Here is a 25916-nt window from a genome sequence, read left to right as displayed (position 1 = left end):
CTGATAGCCATTTTTGTACTAAGCTTACCGCTGGTTCCTCCTGCTTTCCTTAACATATTTTCCTTTTTATTTTTTTTAACTTACTCGTAATCCACCTTATATTGTCTTTTTCTTACTTTAACAAACCACAGCAAGTCCTTCTGAGTAAGGAGAGTATCGGTGCATACAACTGTATACATAGAGACTGGTCTGCATACATAGTGTGGAGTCCTAGAACAGCACTACCAGACAGGTGGAAGTGGAGTTATTTTCTCAGTTTGATCTTAGCTAGACGTTTACTCCATTCCATTCTGACCTCTCCATACAGGAAAATGGAAACAAGGGGGCAGTCTCACCCCACCTCCCAGTAGTTACCTGCGTGTTGTGAGTAGTTTCTGTGAATGATATGCCTAGTTCAGGGAAAGAAGCCAAAAAATGCATTAGTGCCAGTTACATAGAAAAGTAACCTATCCTCCATCTTGCTTTAAAATGGAGGATAGGGGTAGGCATTTGGGGTATGTGTTAAGACACTGTTGGAATACTCACGTCCCATATCAGAGTACCTGGGTTTGAGCCCCAGATCTGCCTCCAGTTCCGTGCCCTTCTTTTTTTTTTTTTTTTTTTTTTTTTTTTTTAATATTTATTTATTTGAAAGAGTTACCTAGAGAGGAAAGGCAGAGAGAGAGAGAGGTCTTCCATCTGCTGATTCACTCCCCAGTTGGCTGCAACAGCTGGAGCTGGGCAGATTCGAAGCCAGGAGCTTCTTCCGGGTCTCCCATGTGGGTGCAGGGGCCCAAGGACTTGGGCCATCTTCCACTGCTTTCCCAGGCCATAGCAGAGAGCTGGATCAGAAGTGGAGCAGGCCGGCGCCGCGGCTCAGTAGGCTAATCCTCCGCCTTGCGGCGCTGGCACACCGGGTTCTAGTCCCGGTCGGGGCACCGATCCTGTCCCGGTTGCCCCTCTTCCAGGCCAGCTCTCTGCTGTGGCCCGGGAGTGCAGTGGAGGATGGCCCAAGTGCTTGGGTCCTGCACCCCATGGGAGACCAGGAGAAGCACCTGGCTCCTGCCATCGGATCAGCGCGGTGCGCCGGCCGCAGCGCGCTACCGCGGCGGCCATTGGAGGGTGAACCAACGGCAAAAGGAAGACCTTTCTCTCTGTCTCTCTCTCACTGTCCACTCTGCCTGTCAAAAATAAAAAAAAATAAAAAAAAAAAAAAAGAAGTGGAGCAGCCAGGACTCGAACCGGCACCCATATGGGATGCCAGCACTGCAGGAAGTGGCTTTACCCACTATGCCACAGTGCCAGCCCCTCAGCTCCCTTCTAATGTACACCCTGGAAGGCAGTGGGTGTTGATGGCTTAAGTACTTGTATAGCTACCACCTGTGTGGGAGACCAGGCTGGAGTTCCTGGATCCTGGCTGCAGCCTGGCCCAGACCTGTCAGTTATGGCCATTTGGAGAGTGAAACAGCAGATGAAACATCATTCTCTCTGCTTTCAAATAAATAAAAAATTGAAAAAGAAAAAAACGGAGAATAGGCTAAAAATTGAATAGGGACTACCAGGCCCCCACTGCTGAACAGCGGCCACTGAAAGCCTGGAAGGTGACACAAGAACCTAGTTCTCGGAACTCTGGAGTGGGTGTCGCGGTTTCCAGCCATCAGGGGAATGTTTCAAACAGAAGCTGTGCCCCTGAGTGAGTGAAGTGCTGTTCCGGGAGATGCCAGGATGGCAGTGGAGGGCGCTCACTGCTCCAGGCTGGGGAGATATTTCAGGCTCCATCTGAACGCAGAGTAATCAGCAGTGAGGAGTAGCTGTTTGTTTAAAGCTACATAAATACTAGACCAAGAAGGTAACTTAGGCTTATGTACCACTGCAGAACCCCCTCTGAAATTAGAGTATTATAAAGTGACATTGAGGTGCCAGTGCTGTGGTGTAGCAGGTGAAGCCATCACCTGCAATGCCAACATCCCATATTGGCACCAGTTCAAGTCTTGGCGGCTCCACTTCCAATCCAGCTCCCTACTAATGGACCTGGGAAAGCAGTGGAGATGGCCCAAGTCCTTGGGCCCCTGTACCCAAATGGGAGACCCAACTGCAGCTCCTGGCTACAGCCTGCCCAGCCCTGGCCATTGTTGCTATTTGAAGAATGAACCAGAAGATAGGAGATCTCTCTCTTTCACTCTACCTCTCTCTGTAACTCTGCCTTTCAAATAAAGAAAATATATCTTTTTTTTTTTTTTAAAGTTACACTGGAAAAAAAAAAAAAATGGGACCAGCATTGTGGTGCGGTGGGTTCAGCCCTGCTTACAACCTCTGTGTCCCATATCGGAGTGCCAGTTTGAGTCCTGGCTGTTCCAGTTCTGATCCATCTCCTGGCTAATATGCCTGAGAAAGCAGTAAAAGATGACCCAAGTGCTTGGACCCTTGCCACCCTCCTACATGGGAGACCAAGTCACATGTACCAGATTTGGCCATTTAGGGAAGCAACATGGCTATCTATGCAGGTCGGTTGAGGATAGGAATATAATTTTCAGTAGTCTGCTTCCTGATCCTGCTAGAGTTCTGTTGGGTATATTGTTAGAAAATATCTATAGTTGGGGCTGGTGCTGCGGCGGAGTGGAGAAAGCTGCCGCATACAGTTGCCAGCATCCCATATGGGCGCCAGTTCGAGTCCCAGCTGCTCCACTTCCAGTCTAGCTCTCTTCTGTGGCCTAGGAAAGCAGTAGATGGCCCAAGTCCTTGGGTCCCTGCACCTCTGTGGGAGACTTAGAGGAAGCTCCTGGCTCCTGGCTTTGGATTGGCACAGCTCTGGCCATTGTCGCCAATTGGGAAGTGAACCAGTGGATGGAAGACCTCTCTCTGCTTCTCTTTCTGTGTGTAACTCTGACTTTCAAATAAATAAATCTTTTTTTAAAGATTTTATTTATTTATTTGAGAAATAAAGTTACAGACAGTGAGAGGGAGAGATAGAAAGGTCTTCCTTCCATTGGTTCACTCCTCAAATGGCCGCAATGGCTGGAACTGCGCCGATCCGAAACCAGGAACCAAGTGCTTCTTCACAGTCTCCTACACGGGTGTAGGGGCCCAAGCACGCAGGCCATCCTCCACTGCTTTCCCAGGCCACAGTAGAGAGCTGGATTGGAAGAGGAGCAGCTGGGACTAGATCCGGCACTACAGGCAGAGATTAACCTACTGCTCCACGGCGTTGGCCCCTCAAATAAATAAATCTTTTTAAAGAAAAAAAGGAAAGGAAAATATCTGGTTTAGCTTTATGCTGCCTCTGCCCTATGAAACAAGGACTGTGGTGATTCAGAAACTTAGGGACCAGTTTACTCCCAAAAGTGTAGTGCACTTTTCCTTCTGCTTTTCTTCTACAATGGCTATTTTGTAATTCCTACAACCCATCTTCTCCCTTCTCATTCTGATTCTTATGGGATAGTCAGTAAATTAAACTTGACCCCTTAAATAGAGCACTTTACAGAGAAATAGGTGTTGGTTATACCTCCAGAAATGTGCTACTGTTATACTTGGAGTTCTTCAGCCTCTTAACAAAATCCAAGTGGGTTAATGCTACAGTCACTACAGCTTGGTTTCCAAAGGCCAGACAAGACAGCATAAGATACCCAAGCCCTAGTATGCCCACTTGTTTGGGAATTTCCCTCGGAGGATCCGTTTGAGATGGCTGGGGTCAGAACCCCAGATCTAACTTGCAGGAGCTGTCAGCTCTGTATTGTGTTCCAGACCCCAGGTCCCACCTCCCTCACCCATGAATAGACTTAAAATGATCCATGCCTTCACCATGAATGTGTTATCCAGTGATCATCATCAAAGTGCTGATTTTTAAGTAAGATGTAAAAGTATTCAAAACATGGATTTTAAATGGAGTAGCAGGGAATGGATGGAGTGAGACAAAGGCCTGATAAGATCTTTAGACCTTGAGGACGCCTGAGGATCTGTTCCTGCTGAACTTATACATTTGGCCTTCTGGGAGATTTGCAAGGCTATTTTACCCTGAGCACCTTTCCCGGCTACATCCCGAGTAATTATCTTTTTAACGGTCTTAGTTTTCAGGAATCAAACAAAGCTTTTGTGTTTTGGTCAGTAAGATTTTAAAAGAGGAAAAGAGGACCAGTGGTATCTCAGCTCCCCACGTGTTGATATGACTGCTGATTGCCAAGGGCTTGCCTGTCTGTCTGCAGGAGCTCGAGTGCCTCCAGGACCATCTGGATGACCTGGCCGTGGAGTGCAGAGATATAGTTGGCAACCTCACCGAGTTAGAGTCGGAGGTAAGCGGCATGCAGCTCCTCGGAGAGCAGGGGCCTGCTGGCAGAGGGCCTCTTCTGCTTAGTTCTACTGTGCATAGACTCGAGGGTACAGGTTCCCTGGCAATCAGAAGAAATCTAATCAGGTTCTGCCCATTTGCTTTACAGAGAAGTGTATTGTGTTGCTTCCTGGCTTCTTCCTTGCTTCTCTAGAAGAATACTCTCTGCAGTCAGCCCTTTGGTTTTCTTTGAGAGTTACCACAGTGGTTAAAACCTGTCCCAGAGGCCGGCGCCGTGCCTTAACAGGCTAATCCTCCGCCTTGCGGCACCGGCACACCGGGTTCTAGTCCCGGTTGGGGCGCCGGATTCTGTCCCGGTTGCCCCTCTTCCAGGCCAGCTCTCTGCTATGGCCCGGGAAGGCAGTGGAGGATGGCCCAAGTCCTTGGGCCCTGCACCCACATGAGAGACCAGAAGAAGCACCTGGCTTCAGAACAGCGAGATGCGCCGGCCGCGGCGGCCATTGGAGGGTGAACCAACGGCAAAAAGGAAGACCTTTCTCTCTGTCTCTCTCTCTCACTATCCACTCTGCCTGTCCAAAAAAGAAAAAAAAAAAGAAAAAAACCTGTCCCAGAATAAAGGGTGTCCATTGGGCTTCCAGCCTCCTCTTCACACTGAAGAGTGGTCCACGCATTCCAGTTCTCTTAGCCTTAGTCTCCTTGTTAGGCCATTTCGTAATATCTGTGTTTAACACAATAAAAACCTGAGACTTCCAGGTTAAGTTGGAAGACTGAAGACATGTTTATCCCTGTTCCATCCTGAGACCCACTGACATTAAAACATGGGATTTCAGAAACCTCATGCAGGCACGTATTATCTGCAAATACAGTGATTATTACTTTGGCAGAGGGGCAGCTGTAAAGGTCAAGGTGAGCATGGGCATTGTGGTGCAGCAGCTTAAGCCATTGCTTGGGATGTCGCATCCCACATCAGAGTGCTGGTTAGAGCCCTGGCTTGTGGGGTTCAGATCCAGCTTCCTGTAAGACACCTGGGAGGCAGCAGATAATGGCTAAAGTGCTTGGGTCCCTGCCATCCTCTCTTGCTCGCTCATAAATGAAAAATAAACATTTATTTTTTAAATAAAGACTCCATTCTAAAAATAATTGTAAAGTTCTCTTGTGAGAGCAGAAGTTAGGTACATGGGGAATTGCTATATTTTTCATCAAGCCTTTTAGTATTATTTGAATCGTCAAAATTGGCAAGATAGAAAGTTAGATTTCTCACCTGATCTTTTATTTTATTTTATTTTTTTGACAGGCAGAGTGGACAGTGAGAGAGAGAGACAGAAAGGTCTTCCTTTTTGCCGTTGGTTCACCCTCCAATGGCCGCCGCGGCTGGCACGCTGCGGCCGGCGCACCGCGCTGTTCCGATGGCAGGAGCCAGGTGCTTCTCCTGGTCTCCCATGGGGTGCAAGGCCCAAGCACTTGGGCCATCCTCCACTGCACTCCTTGGCCACAGCAGAGAGCTGGCCTGGAAGAGGGACAACCGGGACAGAATCCGGTGCCCCGACTGGGACTAGAACCTGGTGTGCCGGCGCCGCAAGTCGGAGGATTATCCTAGTGAGCCGCGGCGCCGGCCTGATCTTTTATTTATGTGTAGTTTTTAAAAGTGCCTTGCCTCCCCTCGCCCCTCTCTTACTGTCCTGCGGGCTGGTGAGGACTTCTGTGGGTGCATAGCTCTTGGAAGGGCAAGTGCTGCACGGGGTTCCTCAGCGTGAAGCCGTTTCGTGTGTGCTCCCCAGAAGCGGTGGTTTAACATCTGGCGTGAGGCCAGTGATCCGACTTAGGAGCTTATAACTTAGAGATGGGTGTCACTTGTGCCTTTTTTTCAATTTGAACTGCGTGGCTTTTTGAAAAATTCCAAAGGTTTGTCATTCTCTAATGTGATTGCTAAGTGCTTTGTCCTCCCACTCCTCTTAATTCTGCCTTCTCTTTGGTTCAGGCCTGGAGGGGGGAATCTGCCTCCAGAAAATCCATCTTTCAGAGAATAGTGGAGGAAAAACTCTGTCTGTTCTGGGGCTGTCTGGCATAAGGACCAGGATCATCCCCAGATGTACATACTAGATTATTTGCCCATTGGATGCTACTGATTCAGAAAGAGAAACTCTTCTCTCCATCTCTGGCTCTTTCTAAAGCAGAATTGTTAACGTATGTAATCTTCTGCAGGATATTCAAATAGAAGCCTTGCTGATGAGAGCCTGCGAGCCCATAATTCAGAACTTCTGCCATGTAAGTGATGTCTGGAGAAACGAGGGTTAGAAACAGACCTTAGTTCACTGGGACTGTGACTCCTGGGTGTGTTGGACTCCTCTCTGTCTTCAGCATGCATTACTCTTGAATAATGGCCAGCTTTGACAAGCTAAAGTCGGAAATGTGAACAAGCTCTAGAGAGAGGTGCCACCATCCCCATAAGCCTTGTATGATTCGCCTCTGTGGTTAGCAGCAGTCATGGGATGCCCTTTGTAGGAAAAGATGGCTGTCACTTCCCACACATCAGCTCAAGCATTGTCATCTGAAATAGTGCCTTCCCCTTCCAGCTCTCTCCTCATACTTCAGGATTGAGTGAATTCTGTTATTTTATTACTTGTTCACTCCTTGAACGACCTCGGTTGTAGGAGTAAAGCATTGGGCTCTGCCGAGCAGGAGGCTCTGTAATTATTACCCTGGAGCCAGCTGCTGCACCCTGTAAGGACAGTGAAGGGAAAAGAGCACTGGTCTCTGGTGTTCTTGTCTCTTGCAGAACAACTGGCCGTGCAAATTTTGTTCCACTGAGTGTTTCTCCTTTGTGATTTCTCAGGCTTATTTTGATATAACGTATAATGCGTCTTCTTCGTGAAGGGGTCTAGAATCTGTCCAGTATTTTACATGGGCTGAGCTACAGATTTTGTACATCACCTGTTAAAACCAAAGAGTAAATGTGCACTGTCTTCCCCAGGACGTAGCGGATAACCAAATAGATTCGGGGGACCTGATGGAGTGCCTGATACAGAACAAGCACCAGAAGGACATGAATGAGAAGTGCGCCATCGGAGTCACCCACTTCCAGCTGGTGAGTGACACCTGGTGTGATGGCGTCTCTGCTGCCTGCCTCGTTTGGAGCCCCTGCTGCTCTGCGAACGCTCGCCCTTCCCAGACGCTTGTCCTGTCTAGGTTTGTTCTCAGGAAAGGTGGATTTTACTTGCCCTGGCCAGGCACTGTGTTAGGCCCCTTGAAATTAGGCAGTGAGAAACAGAACCTGGTGCCTGCCTTTAGGGAGTGTCCAATATGTGCAGACAGAGACATATAAGCAAGCATTTCCTGTAACTGAATTTGTCTGAATACAATGAACTCTGAGCCCTTTTTCCTTTTAAATTATGCAACCCAGATCTGATTTTTGAATAAGAAAGTTAGGCCATCCTTTTCATAATTACCACATGGACTTAAGGAGGTGTTTCTGGTACAGCAAGCACTAACAAGGAAGAAGCAGGCTGGTCAGCCGTGGTAATGACCTCTTCCCAGGGCCAGAGCCTGTCTGACTGTCCATTCCATGAGTGTTCCAGCACTGGGAGGTGGTAGTGAGATGGCACACCCCTAACCCCTGGGAAGATACATGTAGAGTCTCCAGGGCTTCTGAACAAAAACTAAGCAGATTAGGGCTAGAGAGTGAAGTTGAGAAAAGGGATCTCAAAAGCAGGTACTGCAGTAGAAATGTCAAGGAAGTAGCAGGGCCAACCATGCAAAGAACTAGGAGCATAGTTCCTGTGGCGGAGAAAAGGGCACCAGTGTGGTTGGAATGGCAGTGAAGGCCCGGATGAGAGACAGGCAAGCCAGAGTCTGAGAGACAGAGGCCAGGCCCGCCCTCTTGCAAGCAGGCTCTGAAGGCTTTGTGAAGAAGATGTCACCCATGAGGCTGACTGTAGCTTCCATCGCTTCCAGTTTTCTTTGTTGTTGTCTTTCAGGTGCAGATGAAGGATTTTCGGTTCTCTTACAAGTTTAAAATGGCCTGCAAGGAAGACGTATTGAAACTTTGCCCCAACATAAAAAAGAAGTATGTAGCTTTTAATTGATTCGTTCTGCTTTGCCAAAGTCCCTCTTAGCTACTGAATGAATACCAGGACGCCAGGCATCCTCCTGCTGTCTGGCAGGATTAGCCCAGGAGGCCCCCTATCTCCTGCGGGCATGCTGCCAAACACTTTAGTTGTCACACCGATCATCTTTATGACCACCCAGAGCCACAGCTCCTAGTAGCAATTCTTTGCAAAAATTTATGATTTATTTTATTTTTATTTATTTGAGAGGCAGAGAAAGAGAACAAGCAAGCTCCCATTCGCTGCTGAAACGCCCACAGTGGCCAGCATGGGAACAGGCTGAAACTGGGAACCAGGAACACAACTACTTGTGTCATCACTTGCTGCCATCCGGGGTCCGCATTAGCAGGAAGCCGGAATTGGGAGAGAGCCAGGACACATACCCACACACTCTGATATGGGTGCAGGTGTCCCAAGTGGCATCTTAGCCACTGTGCCGGATGCTTGCCCTGGTTTTTATTTGAAGAGCCCACCAGCTGCAGGAGCGTTTGTGTTTTCTCCAGGTTTAGTCTGCGTCACTGATGAAGCAGATCCGGGTTGTGAACTTAGCAAAGTAAGTTGCAGTGTGAGTCAGGGATAAATCAGTCTACCCTCGCCTCATCCGTGACGTCATGACTTCCGAGAAGCAGCGGACGCCTCACTGAGTTAGCTATCAAGCAGAGACACACAACCTCTGTTCATTTAAGAATTAGGCCTTGGTGATGAGATTGATAAAGCGTCTACAGCATGGCTGCCCCCACGTTTCCCCTGGTGCAAACCAGGCTCTCATGTTTCTCAGGTCTCTGTGCCTTTCAGCAATGCGTTTTTAAGGTATGTTATAGGCATAGTCCCAGCAGTAAGAGCAGCATTCCTATGTGGTCACGTTTTTAACAAAACACATGGTGAACTGTCCCTATACGTGTCCCCTATCTGGCCTGCCCTCCAGTGAGGCACATGATCAGCCTTCAGACTGCTCCCTGACCTTTATGACGCACAGTAGGACCCTCTTAATCCCAAGATCCCTAGTAGATGCTGAAACCCCAGACGATAACAAATCCTATGCATTTATGGCTTTTTTCTATGTATACCTCTGGTAACATTTAATGTATTAATCACAATAGGAGACTAATAAGATAATAATAGAATAGAACACTTGTGAGAATATACTGCCGGTGTGGGAATGTGGCAGAGGGACTGTCACAGTCTGGGACACCCGCATCCCATATTGGAGTGCCTGGTTTGAGGACCTCTACTCCATTCCAAACCAGTTTCCTGCTAATGCGTAACCCGGATGCAGCAAATGATCACTCCAGTGCGTAGGCCCCTGCTACTCATGTGGAAGGCCCAGAGTTCCCGGCTGGCAGTTGCGGGCATCTAAGGAGTGAACCAGGAAATGGAACATCTCTTTATCTGATTCTCTTTGCCTTTCAAATAAAATGAAAATAAATAAAAACAAAATAAAATAATCTTTTAAAGACTATACTATAACACAACTTTCATGAATGTGAGTGTCTCTCAGAATTTCTTTTAGTGCTGTAAATCTTAGCAACCTCAGCATACAGTTTTTCCCCACTAAGTCAAGAATTTTCACTTAAAAGAAAGCACCTCACAGTTCCTCTTGGGTGTATCTGAATGGCAGCATCATCACTCTTTGTGTTTTGGGATGTTACTAAGTAAAATAAGAGTCACTTGAACACAAACACTGTGGTATAGTGACCGTCAGTCCAATAGCCAATATGGCTACCTAGTGACTAATGAATGTGTAGTGTACATAGTGTGGATATGCCGAACAAAAGGGCACTTCACATCCCTGGCAGATTAGAGTGGCTAATTAGTGTACCACTCAACTTTGGACAATTTAAAACTCCTAAATTGTTTATTTCTAGAATTTTGCGTTTAATATATTTGGGCCGTGGTTGACCCAAGGTTAACTAAACCTGGAAAATGAAACTGGATAAGGGGAACTGCTGTACAGATCGCTGCTTTTAGCATTAGAATAGCAGTGAGACGTCCAGGACAGACATTCGCCAGATGGTAGAGGAGTGATGCGTTCTGGGTGAATGGTGTGGCCCCTGCACCTTGCTGAAGCCTTGTCCTTCCTGGCAGGGTGGACGTGGTGATCTGCCTGAGTACCACTGTGCGCAACGACACTCTGCAGGAAGCCAAGGAGCACAGAGTGTCCCTGAAGTGCCGCAAGCAGCTCCGCGTGGAGGAGCTGGAGATGGTAATGCCAGGGGAGGGCCAGGGCGAGGTGGAAGACTTGAGCCTCTGCCACGAATGGTGCAGACAGGCCGTCGTGTGCTAGAGTTTTACTATGTGACAGTTCCTTGTTTCATTGTTTTGCTGATGTCCATAAGTAACTGGAAGTCCAGCTGTAAGACAGACCCCAAGTGTGTGAGATAATCATTGGATCAGTAGTGGTCTCAAGGATCCGGGTGTGTTCCTCCCCCTGTGCTGTGCTGGGCCATGTCCCCACATGCCTGCACGATGACTGCCTGCAGCCCCTGGGCTGCCTGCTCCAATGTTCATCATTCACCCCAACAAGAATAGAGGGGAAAGAGCAACCTCTCCCTGCCACGATACAAAAGGTCTTCCCCTTGCATTTGATTGTGTCAGCTTGGAGGATATTAGCCCACTCCCTGACTAACAAGCATTCTCCAGGAATGCCACGCCCTGATGAGCTCACAGATTACCAAGGCATGCTGGAAAGGCATCTACAGGGTACATTATAAAGGACCTTTTGTTTCACTCTTGAGGTGAAGCCCAAAGCATGGTCAAAAGACAGCTAAAAATATTTTAAAGATGTTTAGTGCCATGGTACATACTTGTTTCACCTCATTCTAAGCAAAAACTAGCAATGGAGACCAAGCACCATTAATATCCCAGAAATTACTGACCCGATGTCCACATGTAGCGGCAGTGATTTGGTGAGAATTCTGTATCAATGGATCAGGCCTCGATATGCTACTGTAATAGAGACTTGTTTGATTTCAGAGGTTTTGGCCCTAGCTCTTTTAACAAAACATAAGAATAAAGATAGAACCATGCATTTGTACCATGGTTTTCCCATATTATGTCATCTCATAGCAGTCTCTGAAGGACTCAACAGGACACTGAGGGGTGGACATATTTTGCTGTCCAAGGCCGCCTAGCAACAACAGTGGTGGAACTAAAGTCAGTCCTGGGTTTTCCTGTCATGTGGCTGCACTGCTGCCTGTGTGCCGTGAAGACTATGGTGACAGTAGACAAGGTCCAGTTAGCAGTTGAGGCTTTAGAATGTTGGAGACCTGTGTAAAACAAGCTCACTTCTTCACACTGGCTCCCTCTCATGCAGACAGAGGACATCCGTCTGGAACCAGACCTATACGAGGCCTGCAAGAGCGACATCAAGAACTACTGTTCCACTGTTCAGTATGGCAACGCGCAGGTAGTTTTTTGCCTGTATTTTTTTTTTTTTTTAAGATTTATTTATTTATTTGAAAGAGTTACACAGAGAGATGAGAGGCAGAGAGAGAGAGAGAGAGAGATCTTTCATCCGCTGGTTCACTCCCCAACTGGCTGCAACGGCCAGAGCTGCACTGATCTGAAGCCAGTAGCCAGGAGCTTCCTCCAGGTCTCCCACATGGGTGCAGGGGCCCAAGGGCCATCTTGTACTGCTTTTCCAGGCCGTAGCAGAGAGCCGGGGCCCAAACCAGTGCTCACATGGGACTCCAGTGCCACAGGCGGCGGCCTTATCTGCTACACACAGCTCCAACCCCTGTATTTTTTAAGTGTGAAAATAACGTGAAGTGGCCGTTTTAATTTTTCCTTCTTTGCTGGTGGTACAGGACAGCAAAGTCTGAGTTCTGAAACTGAAGCTGCCCAGGGCACTCGTTCTGCATGTGCCGTCCTCTTGTCTCCTGTCTTTTAGTTCCCCCTTTTAGGTACTTCATCCTTACCCATCTTGTCTGCCTAATGAGCTCCTAAGGATCCTTCCGATGCCTCTAGCTTTCCCAACACTCTACAGCTCCAAAAGGAATTATTCTCTTGCTGTGTTCCATTGCACAGAACCTCTTAATAGCACTTGAGAATCACCTGGGAAACTTTTTTTTCCTTAAGATTTATTTATTTATTTGAAAGTCAGATAGAAAGAGCTCTTCCACGTACTGGTTCATTTCCCAAAAGGCTGCAATTGCCAGATTTGAGCCAGGCTGGAGCCAGGAGACAGAAACTCCATCCTGGTCTCTGATGTTGATGGCAGGGGTCCAAGTATTCAGGCATCTTCTCCTGCTTTTCCAGGTTAATTTATTTATTTGAAAGGTGGAGAGTTAGAGAAAGAAGTCTTTCATCCGCTGGTTCACTCCACAAATGGCCACAACAGCCGGAACTAGGCTGATCCAAAGCCAAGAGCATAGAGCTTCCTCCAGGTCTCCCACGTGGGTGCAGGGGCTCAAGGACTTGGGCCAACTCTTCTGCTTTCCCAGGCCGTAGCAGAGAGCTGGATAGGAAGTGGAAAAGCCTGGACTAGAACCGGCACTTATATGGGATGCCAGCACTGCAGGTGGCAGCTTTACCTGCTACACCACAGCGCTGGCCCCTCACCTGGGAAATTTTTATGTACATGGAAACAGTGCCCTACCCAGAATCACTAGTAATAATATAGAAATAAGTTATTTAAAAAAAATTTTTAAGACTTAATTATTAGAAAGGCAGAGCTGGCTGGCGCCGTGGCTCAACAGGCTAATCCTCTGCCTTGCGGCGCCAGCACACCGGGTTCTAGTCCCGGTTGGGGCGCCGGATTCTATCCCGGTTGCCCCTCTTCCAGGCCAACTCTCTGCTATGGCCCAGGAAGGCAGTGGAGGATGGCCCAAGTCCTTGGGCCCTGCACCCACGTGGGAGACCAGGAGAAGCACCTGGCTCCTGCCTTCGGATCAGCGAGATGCACCGGCTGCAGTGGCCGTTGTAGGGTGAACCAACGGCAAAAAGGAAGACCTTTCTCTCTGTCTCTCTCATTATCTACTCTGCCTGTCAAAAAAAAAAAAAAAAGAAAAAAAAAATTAGAAAGGCAGAGTTGCGCAGAGAGAGGAGAGACAGAGATCTTTCATCCCCTGGTTCACTCCCAAATGGATGTAATGGCTGGGGCTGGCCAGATCAGAGCTGGGAGCCAGGAGCTTCTTGCTGGTCTCGATGTGGATACAGAGGCCCAAACGCTTGGACTGTTTTAATTAATTAATTAATTAATTAGCAGGGAGCTGGACTGGAAGTGGAGCAGCCGAGACTCAAACTGACATCTACATGGGATACCAGCTTTAAAAAAAAAAAAAAAAAAGATTTATTTGTTTGAAAGTCGGAGTTACACAGAGAGAGGAGAGACAGAGAGAGAGAAATGTCTTCCATCTGCTGTTTCACTCCCCAGTTGGCCTCAACGGCTGGAACTGAACTGATTTGAAGCCAGGAGCTTCCAGGTCACCCATGCGGGTGCAGGAGCCCAAGTACTTGGGCCATCTTCTACTGCTTTCCCAGGCCATAGCAGAGAGCCGGATTGGAAGTGAAGCAGCTGAGACTGAAACCAGCGCCCAAATGGGATACCAGCACTGCAGGCGGCAGCTTTACCCACCATACCACAATGCCAGCCTGCAAGTCTTTTTTTTTTTTGGAGGGGTGGGGGTATGTGTTTAAGTCAGATATGTGGTACAGCAGGTTAGCCACCACTTGAGACATTGCATTCCATATCAGAGTTCTGATTCAGGTCCCAGCAACTCTACTTTTTTAAATTTTATTTTATTTTTTAAAATATTTATTTGTTTATTTGCAAGCTAGAGATTCAGAAACAGAGAGAGAGATCTTCTGTCCACTGGTTTATTCCTCCAAATGGCTGCAACAGCCAGGGCTGAGCCAGGCTAAAGCCAAGATCCTGGAACTCCATCTGAGTCTCGTGGATTCAAGGGCCCAAGCACTTGGGCTGTTTCAGCTGCTTTCTCAGGTACATTAGCAGGGAGCTGGATTGGAAGTGGAGCAGCCAGGACATAAACTGGTGCCCATATAGGATACTTGTGTCACAGGCAGCTGCTTAATTCACTATGCCACAGGTGTGCAACTCCACTTCTACCCAGCCTCCTTCTAATGTAGTCTAGGAGGCCGCAGATGATGGCTTAAGTAATTGGGGCCCTGCCACCTATGTGAGCGACTTGGATTGAATCCATGAATGTTGCAGGCACTTGAGGATTGAACCAGCAGATGGAAGGTCGATCATTCTGTGTGTATGTGTCACTGTGTTGCTCTGCTTTTCAAATAAAACTATACTCTGTTGTGCCTCTTGGCAAAGCAGCCTGCAGATCTGGGCCTGCTGCTCCTGTGTCAGTGCAGGCCAGGGATGATGTTCATGAAGCTTTCATCGTTGTGACAGCTTTTGATGCTGGAAGGGGCTTCCATGCACAGCAGAGGTTCAAGGGAAAACGGCTGTTACTAAACAGGGGAATAGCTGCTCCTGCTGGCAGGGTGTTTTCTACTGTCAGTTCAGGGAATATCCTGAAGTTCCACCTGCTCAGAACCTCCTGCGTATGAGAGAGGGTACTACATTCAGGCACAGTGGCTATAGAAGCAGCACTGCTAACATCTGTTCCCACCACTGTTTCTTCCCGTTTCTTCCTCCTACCCAGTTCTTTGCAAATTTGCTACCAGGGGAATCTTACTTGTTTTAACTGTATTGTGTGCTATGAGCAATGGGATAGAAATTCCTGAAAAAACATTTCATTTTGCCTCTGTATTTGATTTATTTTTAATATTTTCCTGTAAATGTTTTGTAATATTTTACTTGTAGTTTAATGAGTCACAGTGTCATTTCCTAATCCAAAGCAGGATTTGTGGGAAGGAAATGCACAATTCCTTCATTAAAATTCTTTCCTGGGGCCAGCATTGTGGCATAGCGCCCTGCACGTGGCAGGCCATCCTTTGCATCACCACCCTCCCATGTGGGAGTGCTGATTCTAGTCCTGGCCACTCCACTTCCTATCCAGCTGCCTGCTAATGCAACTAGCAAGGCAGTGGAAGATGGCCCATGTGAGAGACCAGAAAGGAGTTCCTGGCTCCTGACTCCTGGCTTTAGCCTTGCCCATACCTCCACATTTGGAGAGTGACCCAGTCGACAGAAGATCTCTGTGTGTCTCTTCCCTCTCTGCCACTCTGCCTTTCAAATATATAGCAAGTCTTTTTTTTTTTTTTTAAAGATTTATTTATTTGAAAGGCACAGTGACAGAGAGACGAGGGGAAAAACAGAGAGAGATCTTCTATCCACTGGTTCACTCCCCACATGGCTGCAAATGTAATATTATTAGGTGTGGTGGTGGTACTTTTTTTTGTATTTTGTTTTTCTCTCTTTATCCCAGTTGTCCCTTTTGGTCTTTTAATTGATGTCTCCCTTAAATTCTGGGAAATTCCTGAGCATTGTTCTCCTTTTTAGGATTTATTTATTTGAAAGGCAGAGAGATCTTCTGTACAACTGGTTCAGTTTCCTAAACGGCCACAACAGCCAGGGCTGTGCCAGTTTGAAGCCAGAAGCCAGGAACTCAATTCAGAGCTCCACCTAGGTGGCAGGGTCTCGAGTACTTGGGTCATCCACCGCCTACCCAGGCACTTAAGCAGGAAGCTAAAGCAGGAGCAGAGCACCAAGAACTTGAATCAGTGCTCTGATAAGGGACACCAGTGTCACAGCAGTGGCTTAACCCACTGCGCCACAGTGCTGGCCCCTTGATCATTGTTACCTCTGCTAGTACATTTGTTTTTCTTCCTTCTGAAACTCACCCCAGGCTGTTGGACGTCTGAGTCTGGTCTACTACATGTCTGTAAACGTTCTCTTTGCTGTTCCCCTTGTCTTCATTTCTTTGTACGTTATGTGAGTGGTCCTCGGTCCTGTTTGCCAGCTTCAGTTCATTCTTCAGCTCTGTCCATTTTGCTCTTTAAAGACACTACCGATTGGGTTTTGTTTTTGCAGTTCTTACATCTTTAATTGGTTCTTCTTGTAACTCCTGTTCTTGATTCTTATTTACTGTTTCTTTCTGAATAGTTCTGAGAATATTAAATGTATTTTTGAATTTGTTTTGATCACTCTGTAACCTTATTGCCTTTGCTTTGAGTCCTTGGTTTATTTACTTAGCATCTTCCTTATGGCTTTAGTGTTCCTCAGACAGCTGATGGGTTATCAACCCCTGGTTCTTGACCTTAACCTTTGTGCCGTAGATTATTGAATGCCTCAAAGAAAACAAGAAGCAGCTAAGTACCCGTTGCCACCAGAAAGTGTTTAAGCTTCAGGAGACAGAGATGATGGACCCAGAACTAGACTACACACTCATGCGGGTCTGCAAGCAGATGATAAAGGTAAGGAGTCCAAAACGAAGGGCCAAGCACACAGTAGGTAAAAATAACATCAACAAATTCTTGTCTGTGCAACTTGTTTTATATAGCTAAGGCAGTCATTCTCCGATTGTGGTCTCTGGGAGAGCAGTGGCAGCCACACCTGGGAACTTACCAAGTTTTTAACCAAGCTCAGATCTACGAATCAGAATCTCTGGGAGGGGAGCAGGGACTCTGTTGTCACAAGCCCTTCAGGTGATGCTTAAAAATCACAACCTCACCTGAGACACAAGTGTAAGGATGGCAGTAACCTGAGAGAGGTTTTGAGGGCAGTTAAATGATAGGCACCCTACAGGGGTCCTCACCCACACTCAGAGGTTTCTGTTCTGCAGGTTCCTCTGCTTCATCTGCCCCTCTGGTGAATGTTCTAGGCAGTCCACATACATAAGAGATGAACCTTAAGGTTCCAACTCGCTATTTCAGTTTTCTTTTGATATAAAATGCTACTTCTTTCACTCTATCAAATCAATTCCACAGAAAATTTTGAACGTTAGAAACAACGAAGTCTCCTTAGCTGGGCCTGGTACAGCTGAGTCGTACGTAAAAGTAGACCTATCAAGCTCTGAGTACAGAAGGTTCTGTGATATTTTATTAAAAAAAAAAAAAAAAAAAAATCAGCGCCCAGGGCCACCATTGTGTGCTGAAGTTAAGTCACCACTCGCTGGCATCCCACATTGGAGTCCCAGCTATGCCACTCCTCACCCAGCTTCTTGCTAATATGCCTGGGAAGGCAGCATATGATGGTCTAGGTACTTGGACCCCTGCCAGCCTAGAGTGAGATCAGGATGCATTTCCGAGCTCCTAGCTTTGGCCTGGTGCAGAACATGGCTGTTTGGAGAGTAAACCAGCCGATGGAAGATCTCCTTCTCCCTCTTTTTTCACTCTCCCTGCTCTTCAAATAAAGGAATAAATCAATCTTGAGAATGAAAAAGAAAATCAGCCAGCAATCCATGTCCCCATATTCAGATGTCAGTAGATTACAATTAGAACTGAGGAGGGAGCTGTGATGCCCCACTGTCCCGATCAGTTTATCAGACACTGTGATCCTTAAATTCCTGAGGATTAGTAGACAGAAATGGGGCTGATTCCTAGCCCCAGACTCATTCCTGTCCGGTAGGACACAGTAAAGCACACGTGGGCTAGTCCCTCAGCAAGGGGGAATCAGACGGGTCCTTGTGGCACAACCTTGATCACACTGGGTGATAGTTACATACAGCGTGAGGGCTGGAGGGCCACCTGGTACAGTGTTACATCCATGCCTAAATAATGATTGAGCTCATGGGATGCCGTGTAATGTAATAAAGCCATCTAGTTCAGAAATCAATCCCACACAGAGTAGCAAATAATGAGGTGGTGCAGAATAATGTGCAAAATAGTCGAGAACAAGTAAAGAAAGGAGAATTGGGATGAGCACTGCTCTGGCCTGGCTGTTTCTCACACAGTTCTTTACTAAGCTGTGTCATAGAAGAGTGATCGCAGTCGGGGTCAGTTGCCACTATTGGATAACTGTTTTTATAAATCCTTGTATCTTTGCAGAGGTTCTGTCCAGAAGCAGACTCTAAAACTATGTTGCAGTGCTTAAAGCAAAATAAAAACAGTGAACTGATGGACCCCAAGTGCAAGCAGATGATAACCAAGCGCCAGATCACCCAGAACACAGGTAAGTGCTCGGCTATAGGTGTAGAGAGTGGAGTGGAAAGGACATATGGTTACCAAAGTCGGCCAGGGTGCCTTGCTGTCTGCATTTTAACAGTGGAGTCTGGATGTGAGCAAATTGCCTTCGTCTTCCTTTGGGGGACTTTCTAGAAAAAAAGAATAAAATGGAAGAAGGAAGAAGCTGAAAACCAGAAAAATGTCCTTGATAAAAGAGGAGTGAGGATTGGTTAAGAAAGAAAGCAAAGCAAAGGAATGAGGACTTGAGTTCCTTAGAAAAGAATGGAGATTTAATGACTTATGCATGTGGCAGGTAATTTGGTTCAGAACAGAGAAACTTCAACTCTGCCTTACAGAATAGGATGTCTCCTAGTGTTTTAACTGTGACGGGCAAGGTTGCCGAGGTTTGCTTGATCTTTGAGTGGATTACTTAGGATATGGGACCACAAACCCTTTGTTTTTATTTAAAGATTTATGTATGTATTGTGTGAGAGAGACAGATCTTCTATCTGCTGGTTTTTTTTAAGATTTTTTTTTATTTATTTATTTATTTTAAAGATTTACAGAGAGAAAAGAGAGATCTTCCTCCTGCTGGTCCACTCCCCAAATGGCCACAACAGCCAGAATTGGGCCAGGCTAACGCCAGGAACTTCATCTGGGTCTCCCACATGGGTTGCAGTGGCCTAAACACTTGGGCCATCTTCTGCTTTCCCAGGCACATCAACAGAGTACTGGTCTGGGATCAGAGACAGAGCTGCTGGGACTTGCACCAGCGCTCATATGGAATGCTGGTATTGCAGGCGGTGCCTTAACCCGCTACATCACAACACCCACCCCCACAAACCCTTTAGAGGTGCTGCAGAGAGGGATTCCCAGTGCCCTTGGGTGAACTCGTACTGCCGATTGACAGCAGAGGAGTGAGAGCTCAGCAGACAGTTACCAGGAAACAAACCAGTCACCCTCCGGTTGTTGACCCCTACATCCCTTATGGGGAATTGGATTTCTGAAAACGTGTGAACCCAGGGATGAAGCTTTCTGGCATACTTCCTGCTTTCTGCTGCAGATTACCGCTTAAACCCCGTGCTGAGGAAAGCCTGCAAAGCCGACATACCTAAGTTCTGTCACGGGATCCTCAGTAAGGCTAAGGATGATTCAGAGCTGGAAGGCCAGGTCATCTCCTGCCTCAAGCTGCGATACGCCGACCAGGTAGGCCGGTGGTTGCCCTGGAGCATCCTCTTGTCCCGTTGTCCCCAGACCTTTTCCCCCTTCTCCGGGCTGACATGTCCTCTCTGCATCCCATGCAGCGCCTGTCTTCAGACTGCGAAGACCAAATCCGAGTCATCATCCAGGAGTCGGCCCTGGATTATCGACTCGATCCCCAGCTCCAGCTGCACTGCTCAGATGAGGTAGGACGTGGGCACAGAGCTGGTCAGAGATCGGGAGGAGGGGTATTCTTCACTATAGTTTCTCTTCAGTGCTGAGTCCAGGCTTGGTTGAAACCCATCTCCTGGGCCCTTTATCACTTGAATTCCTGGTTCTTTGCAACACTAGATTAGATTTAGCATGGGTCCTACAGTGTTGGTTCCATATTTCTCTGTTGAGTAAGGGCATTCTTTACTGATGGTTCTCCATGTATGATTTGTTCTTTGCTTCTCTTTATTCTATATGGTCAACTCAGAAGGCCCAAAAAGATAGAAGTGCTCCCGTGATAGCTGTTCAAGAAGTGTCCATCCTTGGAAATTACTTGACCTTGTAGCCATCTAGAGAACCTTGTTCAACATATGTTAATTTTAGGAGATTAGCGCTAAAGATGTTTTAAAGAAGCTTGCTCATAAAACTTTGTATATAAAGTTAAGTTTGTATCTTTGCTGTGGGCTGTGTTTTAGAACCCCTTGTGCACATAAGTCCCGATTGAGAGTCTGGGCCAGACGTTTGTTAATCATTTGCTTTGGCAGAGTCAGGGAGTCACCTTTCTTGTGACAGTTCTTGGACAGACTGCCTCCAGCCACAGGGTTGGCAGTGAGATGGGTACATTCATTGAGTTGCAGCGCTGTGTGTCCAAATGGAGGCTGCCAGCCAGTGTGGCAGAGAGACATGAAATCCACCAGGAAGCTGTGATCACCAAGTGAACATGTTTGGGAACTAAGATTTCTGGTGCTGGCAGCACTGTCCCTTGTTCATGACACAGCAGCTGCCCCTGTGGAAGGAGCCCATGCACTGTGAAGCACAGGGCCCGGTTAGAATCACCAGATTCACCTGCTTTGGAAACTGCTCATTTCTGTGCTCAAAGGGGAGACCTTGTTTTTGTCTGAACAGATCTCCAATCTCTGTGCTGAAGAAGCAGCGGCCCAAGAGCAGACAGGCCAAGTGGAGGAGTGCCTCAAAGTGAACCTGCTCAAGATCAAGACCGAGATGTGCAAGAAGGTGACCACCAGTGCCTTGCTCTTCCCTCAGTTCCTTTTCTCCGCCTTTGTCGTCTTCATTTTAATGCTATAGTCTACACACCTACTCACAAAATCACAAACTAGACCCTGCTACCCGGCATTCTATGCTGTTCCCTCTTACCAAACTGTAATATGGACCCTGACTGCTAAACTCCTATAATTTGAGCATTCTCTCACCTCTACTAACTGCTGGAGAAAGCCTCTCATGTTTGCGATGGGACGGTTGTCGGAGGGCACCGGGAGTGCAGTACTGAAGCAAAATGTCAGAACCGGTGTATCAGTGAGTGTTCGTGAAAATCCAAGAAATTAAAAATTCAGTTTATTTCAGAAATAATATACTTGATCTTTTTTGAAAAGCTTTGTCTTTTATTTTGAAAGACGTATTTATTTATTTATTTATTTGAAAGACAGAGTTACAGAGACAGAACTTCCATCCGTTGGTTCACTCCTCAAATGGCTGCAACAGCCAGGACTGAAGCCAAGAGCTTCAGCCCACGTGGTTGGCAGGGGCCCAAGCACCTGGGCCATCCTCCACTGCTTTCCCCAGCGCATCAGCAGGGAGCTGGATGGGAGGTGGAGCAGCCGGGACTCTTAACTAGTTGCAGGCAGCCACCCAGCCCTCTGTGCCACAACGCCGGCCCCATTACATAGATCTTGAAAGAAAAAAAAAAAAAAAAGAACCACAGAACTTTGAGGAGGAGTTCTAAGCAATATTTGAGCTTTGTGTTTTGATTATGTTGTTCTTTCTTTAAGAGGCAGAGCTCTCACTCATTAGTTTACTCCCCAAATGCCCACAGTGACCCCTAGCCAGTTCCAAGGCTCAGAGCTGAGTGCAGGTCTCGCAGAGGACTGGCAGGAGCCTGATTACTTTAGCCATCATCCTGCCTCCCAGGGAGCACATTGCCTGGGAGCCAGAGCCAGATGTCAGACTCGCACACTCAGGTGCAGGACACAGGCATCTTTTTCTTTTCTTTCTTTTTTTTTTTTTTTTCTTTAAAGATTTATTTATTTGAAAGATTTACAAAGAGAGAAAGAGAGAGCGCTTCTATCCACTGGTTCACTCCCCAAATGGCCAAAAAGGCTGGCAATGAACCAATCCAAAGTCAGGAACCAAGGACTTCTTCCGGGTCTTCCATGTGGGTGGAAGAGCCCAAGCATTTGAACCATCTGCTGCTGCTTTCCCAGGTACATTAGCAGAGGGCTGGATTGGAAGTGAAGCAGCTGGGACTTGGACTGGCACCTGTATGGGCTGCCAGCAGCAGGTGGCATCTGACGTAGGTGTCTTTTTTTTTTTTTTTGCCAGGCAGAGTTAGACAGAGAGAGAGTTATAGACAGTGAGAGAGAGACAGAGAGAAAGGTCTTCCTTCCGTTGGTTCACTCTCCTAATGGCCACCACGGCTGGCGCTATGCCAGTCTGAAGCCAGGAGCCGGATACTTCCTCCCAGTCTCCCATGCGGGTTCAGGGACCCAAGCACTTGGGCCATCCTCCACTGCACTCCTGGGCCACAGCAGAGAGCTGGACTGGAAGAGGAGCAATCGGGACTAGAACCCGGTTCCCCAACTGGGACTAGAACCCAGGGTACCGGTGCCGCATGCGGAGGATTAGCCTAGTGAGCCGCGGCGCCAGCCTGACATAGGTGTCTTAACTGGAAAGTTAGTGTCTTAATCACTAGGCTAACCTCCTCCCCCTTGATATTTATTTATTTATTTTGTAGTTTGTGTGTTTGTTTTGTTTTTTTGACAGGCAGAGTGGATAGTGAGAGAGAGAGAGAGAGACAGAGAGAAAGGTCTTCCTTTTTTGCCGTTGGTTCACCCTCCAATGGCCGCTGTGGCCGGCATATCGCTCTGATCCGAAGCCAGGAGCCAGGTGCTTCTCCTGGTCTCCCATGCGGGTGCAGGGCCCAAGCACTTGGGCCATCCTCCACTGCCTTCCCGGGCCATAGCAGAGAGCTGGCCTGGAAGAGGGGCAACCGGGACAGGATCGGTGCCCCAACTGGGACTAGAACCCGGTGTGCCGGCGCCGCAAGGCGGAGGATTAGCCTGTTAAGGCATGGCGCCGGCCTTGTTACTGTTTTTATAGACTATGGCCTCTTTCTATGGAGAGCAGACTGGTTTTTGGTACGGAGGCGTCTTTGGCAGGCCAGGCCTCCTGTAACTGCTATTGCAAGTGGACCAGCCAGGGGCTGCAGGCCTGAGGTGTTTCTCTACCTCAGTGGTTAGTTGGAGTAGAAATGATGCTCTCTCCCTTCTTTTTTCCTTTTGAGCATGACAGGGATAGTGAAACAAACACACAGTTATTTGGGAATTTTAATACAGCGTATTACTCTCATTTTCTTTTTCTTTTTTTAAGATTTCTTTTATTTATTTGAAAGACAGAGTTACAGAGAGAGGTAGAGACAGAAAGAGAGGTCTTCCATCCTCTGGTTCACTCCCCAGAGGACCGCAACTGCTGGAGCTGTGCCGATCCGGAGCCAGGAGCTTCTTCTGGGTCTCCCACATGGGTATAGGGACCCAAGGACTTGGGCCATCTTCCACTGCTATCCCAGGCAATAGCAGAGAGCTGGATCGGAAGAGGAGCAGCCAGGACTAGAACCAGTGCCCGTATGAAATGCCGGTGCTTCAGGCTAGGGCGTTAACCCTCTGCGCCACAGCACCGGCCCCACTCTCATTTTCAGATCAGATGTTTTTTTCCTCAGATTTCTTAGAGTAACAAAATAACGTATTAACAGCAATAAAAATAGAAGAGGTAATGAGTGGATGAAGCAGATGCTACACATCTGTGTTCCACCGTCACCCCACGGTGCCACCCCTGCGGTGAGGGCTCCGTTGCTGACCCTCAGCCTTCCCTGCTTGGCTTTCTTGTTTGTGTGTGAAATGTTTACCAGCAACAGATCCAATGTGTTTCCGCTGTAACAGCTCTCTCTGTGTTGACCTTCGCTTCCAGGAAGTGTTAAACATGCTGAAGGAAAGCAAGGCGGACATCTTTGTGGACCCCGTTCTTCACACAGCCTGTGCCCTGGACATCAAACACCACTGTGCAGCCATCACCCCCGGCCGAGGGCGCCGTAAGTTGCCGTGTTGGCTCTCGCCTGGTCCAAGCTGTCTCTGGAGGAGCAGATACTCCGTTAGACATCAGTCACACTGCCCTGGTCAATAGCTGCAACCCAACCCCAGGCGACATCCCCAGGGCCTAGATGAGGCCAAAGCTAGGCCTTTATGGCGTCTTGAGTTGATGGAAAATCCTGCAGGTTTGAGCTGACCTAGCCCTGCTCAGGGCTAAAGGTTTGATAAGGGCACAGTCATTTGTCATGGAAGCAAAGGGTGTTTCTTCACTCTGGCCCTCTTTCCCCCTTGTCCAAACGAAAGTAGCTTCATCAGCTTCCCCACTGGCCACCGCGGGCTTGGTCAACAGGCCCCTTGTGCAGCTGGAACCCAGACAGAAAGAAAAGTTTTTTCTGAGCCAAGCCAAGCATGCCCAAGAAAAAGGATATTTGCAGAGGCTGGACAGCTAGTCCTGGGGGTTAGACATCATTCCTGTCCATGCTGGGCCTGAGGTCAGCTCCCAGAACGGATTTTACTCCGTTGAGCCCCTAGTTGGGGCTCCATCTGCATCTCTCCCCATCCACACACCACTCCGTTCCCACGGCTGCGCACTTCCCCCGTCCACACCGCTCCGTTCCCGCAGCTGCGCACTTCTCCCCCGTCCGCATGCCGCTCCGTTCCCGCAGCCGCGCACCTCTCTTTCCTTCCACAGAAATGTCCTGCCTCATGGAGGCGCTGGAGGACAAGCGGGTGAGGCTGCAGCCCGAATGCAAAAAGCGCCTCAATGACCGCATCGAGATGTGGAGCTACGCTGCGAAGGTGAGCGCCAGCTTCCTGCACCTTCTCTTCTGTCACCGTCACCCCCTTGAGATGACCCGTGTCCTTGTCCCTGCTGTTGAGACAGCAGGCAGTGAACCTTTAAACTTCCTTGGCTGTCCACAAGCCTGGACCCCCCCCCCCCGCCCTTGCACAGACTCTCTGCAGGCCTTTCCAGTGCCACACCTGGTGCCACAGTGGCCGTCACCCACGGCTGGAAAGTGAGTCACCCGAACCGGAGAGGGGCGTCGTGCTGGGGAGAAGAGAAATGCGCCTCACCTGTCCTGACGCTCGTTTCTGCAGCGTGAGGCTGCATCTGCGGGACGGGTACTCAGCTGGCCTGGAACCTGGAGCACAGAACAGACTCAGGGACACTAGCCCTGTGCTTGGTCCCCAGGCAGACACGGGCCGGGGAGATGTTCTTCCCGTGAAAGTTCAGCCTCGGTTTGTCCTGGTTCTCTGAACCGCGCTGTTTTGTAGCCTGCAGAGCAGTCTCCCGGGTGCGCCTCATTCGACCACGCACAGCGCACAGCGTGGTGGTCACTCTGCGCTGCAGGACCCTGACCCCAGAGATTCTCTCCCCCTGGGCCAGGCTTCCAGATCCCTGTGCTTGTTTCAGTCCACCCTGGGGTAGATGCTCCAGTGACCTTACATCAGGAGAGTGACCACAGGAACTCCTCCTTGGCCAGTTCTTCTGGCTCCCCTATGCCCCAAGGTCAGGGGTCAAAAGGCAAGAGGGCATAGCCAGGGGTCTTCATAGATAGAAGGAGATGGAGGGGATCATGTTTGTCACAGAGGCCACCTCCCCTCCCCCTTCTCCCGGGGGAATGAAGCCGTCGGTTAGGTGAAGCTGCGGTGAGAACCCTTCGTTAGTCCCGCCTCCCTGCTGCTTTCCATGCCTCCGAGTGGCCAGGCGTTGCTTCAGAGTGGCTCTGAGCAGTTGGTTGCCATGCTGTCCTGGCAAACACTGATGTTCACATCCCCACGGTCTCACACCTGCCTGCTCTACGCTGTGCAGGTGGGACAGACACAGGAGCTTCCAGTGTCCCTGCGTCCTTCTCCTCCCAGGCACCCAGGTCAAGGCTCAAACACAGCTTGGTCAGCAGCAAGGGAGCCTTCCAGTGCTGATGCTGCCCCTACAGCTACACAGAGTTCCACTGGGAACTCGCCCTCGCCCTCGCCCAGGGCTGGGCCGGGCTGAAGCCAGGAGTTTGGAACTCCACTGGGTCT

General features: G+C 48.5%; 1 protein-coding gene across 1 annotated transcript in view; it reads left to right on the top strand.

Moving 5' to 3' along the window:
* The window catches only part of GLG1 (golgi glycoprotein 1), a 127368-nt gene that overhangs the window by 95930 nt on the left and 5522 nt on the right, over window positions 1–25916 (top strand). The window contains exons 13-25 of the mRNA XM_062177548.1: window positions 4179–4265; window positions 6464–6526; window positions 7233–7346; window positions 8236–8324; window positions 10450–10567; window positions 11678–11770; window positions 16558–16695; window positions 18268–18391; window positions 19448–19590; window positions 19689–19790; window positions 20701–20808; window positions 23773–23893; window positions 24583–24689. Of these exons, the coding sequence (XP_062033532.1) occupies window positions 4179–4265; window positions 6464–6526; window positions 7233–7346; window positions 8236–8324; window positions 10450–10567; window positions 11678–11770; window positions 16558–16695; window positions 18268–18391; window positions 19448–19590; window positions 19689–19790; window positions 20701–20808; window positions 23773–23893; window positions 24583–24689 (1407 nt within the window). The remainder of the gene's footprint in view (window positions 1–4178; window positions 4266–6463; window positions 6527–7232; window positions 7347–8235; window positions 8325–10449; window positions 10568–11677; window positions 11771–16557; window positions 16696–18267; window positions 18392–19447; window positions 19591–19688; window positions 19791–20700; window positions 20809–23772; window positions 23894–24582; window positions 24690–25916) is intronic.

Source organism: Lepus europaeus, chromosome 19 (genome assembly GCF_033115175.1).
Source record: "Lepus europaeus isolate LE1 chromosome 19, mLepTim1.pri, whole genome shotgun sequence".
In the NCBI taxonomy this organism is placed as follows: domain Eukaryota; kingdom Metazoa; phylum Chordata; class Mammalia; order Lagomorpha; family Leporidae; genus Lepus; species Lepus europaeus.
This window is presented reverse-complemented; position numbering and strand designations above follow the sequence as displayed.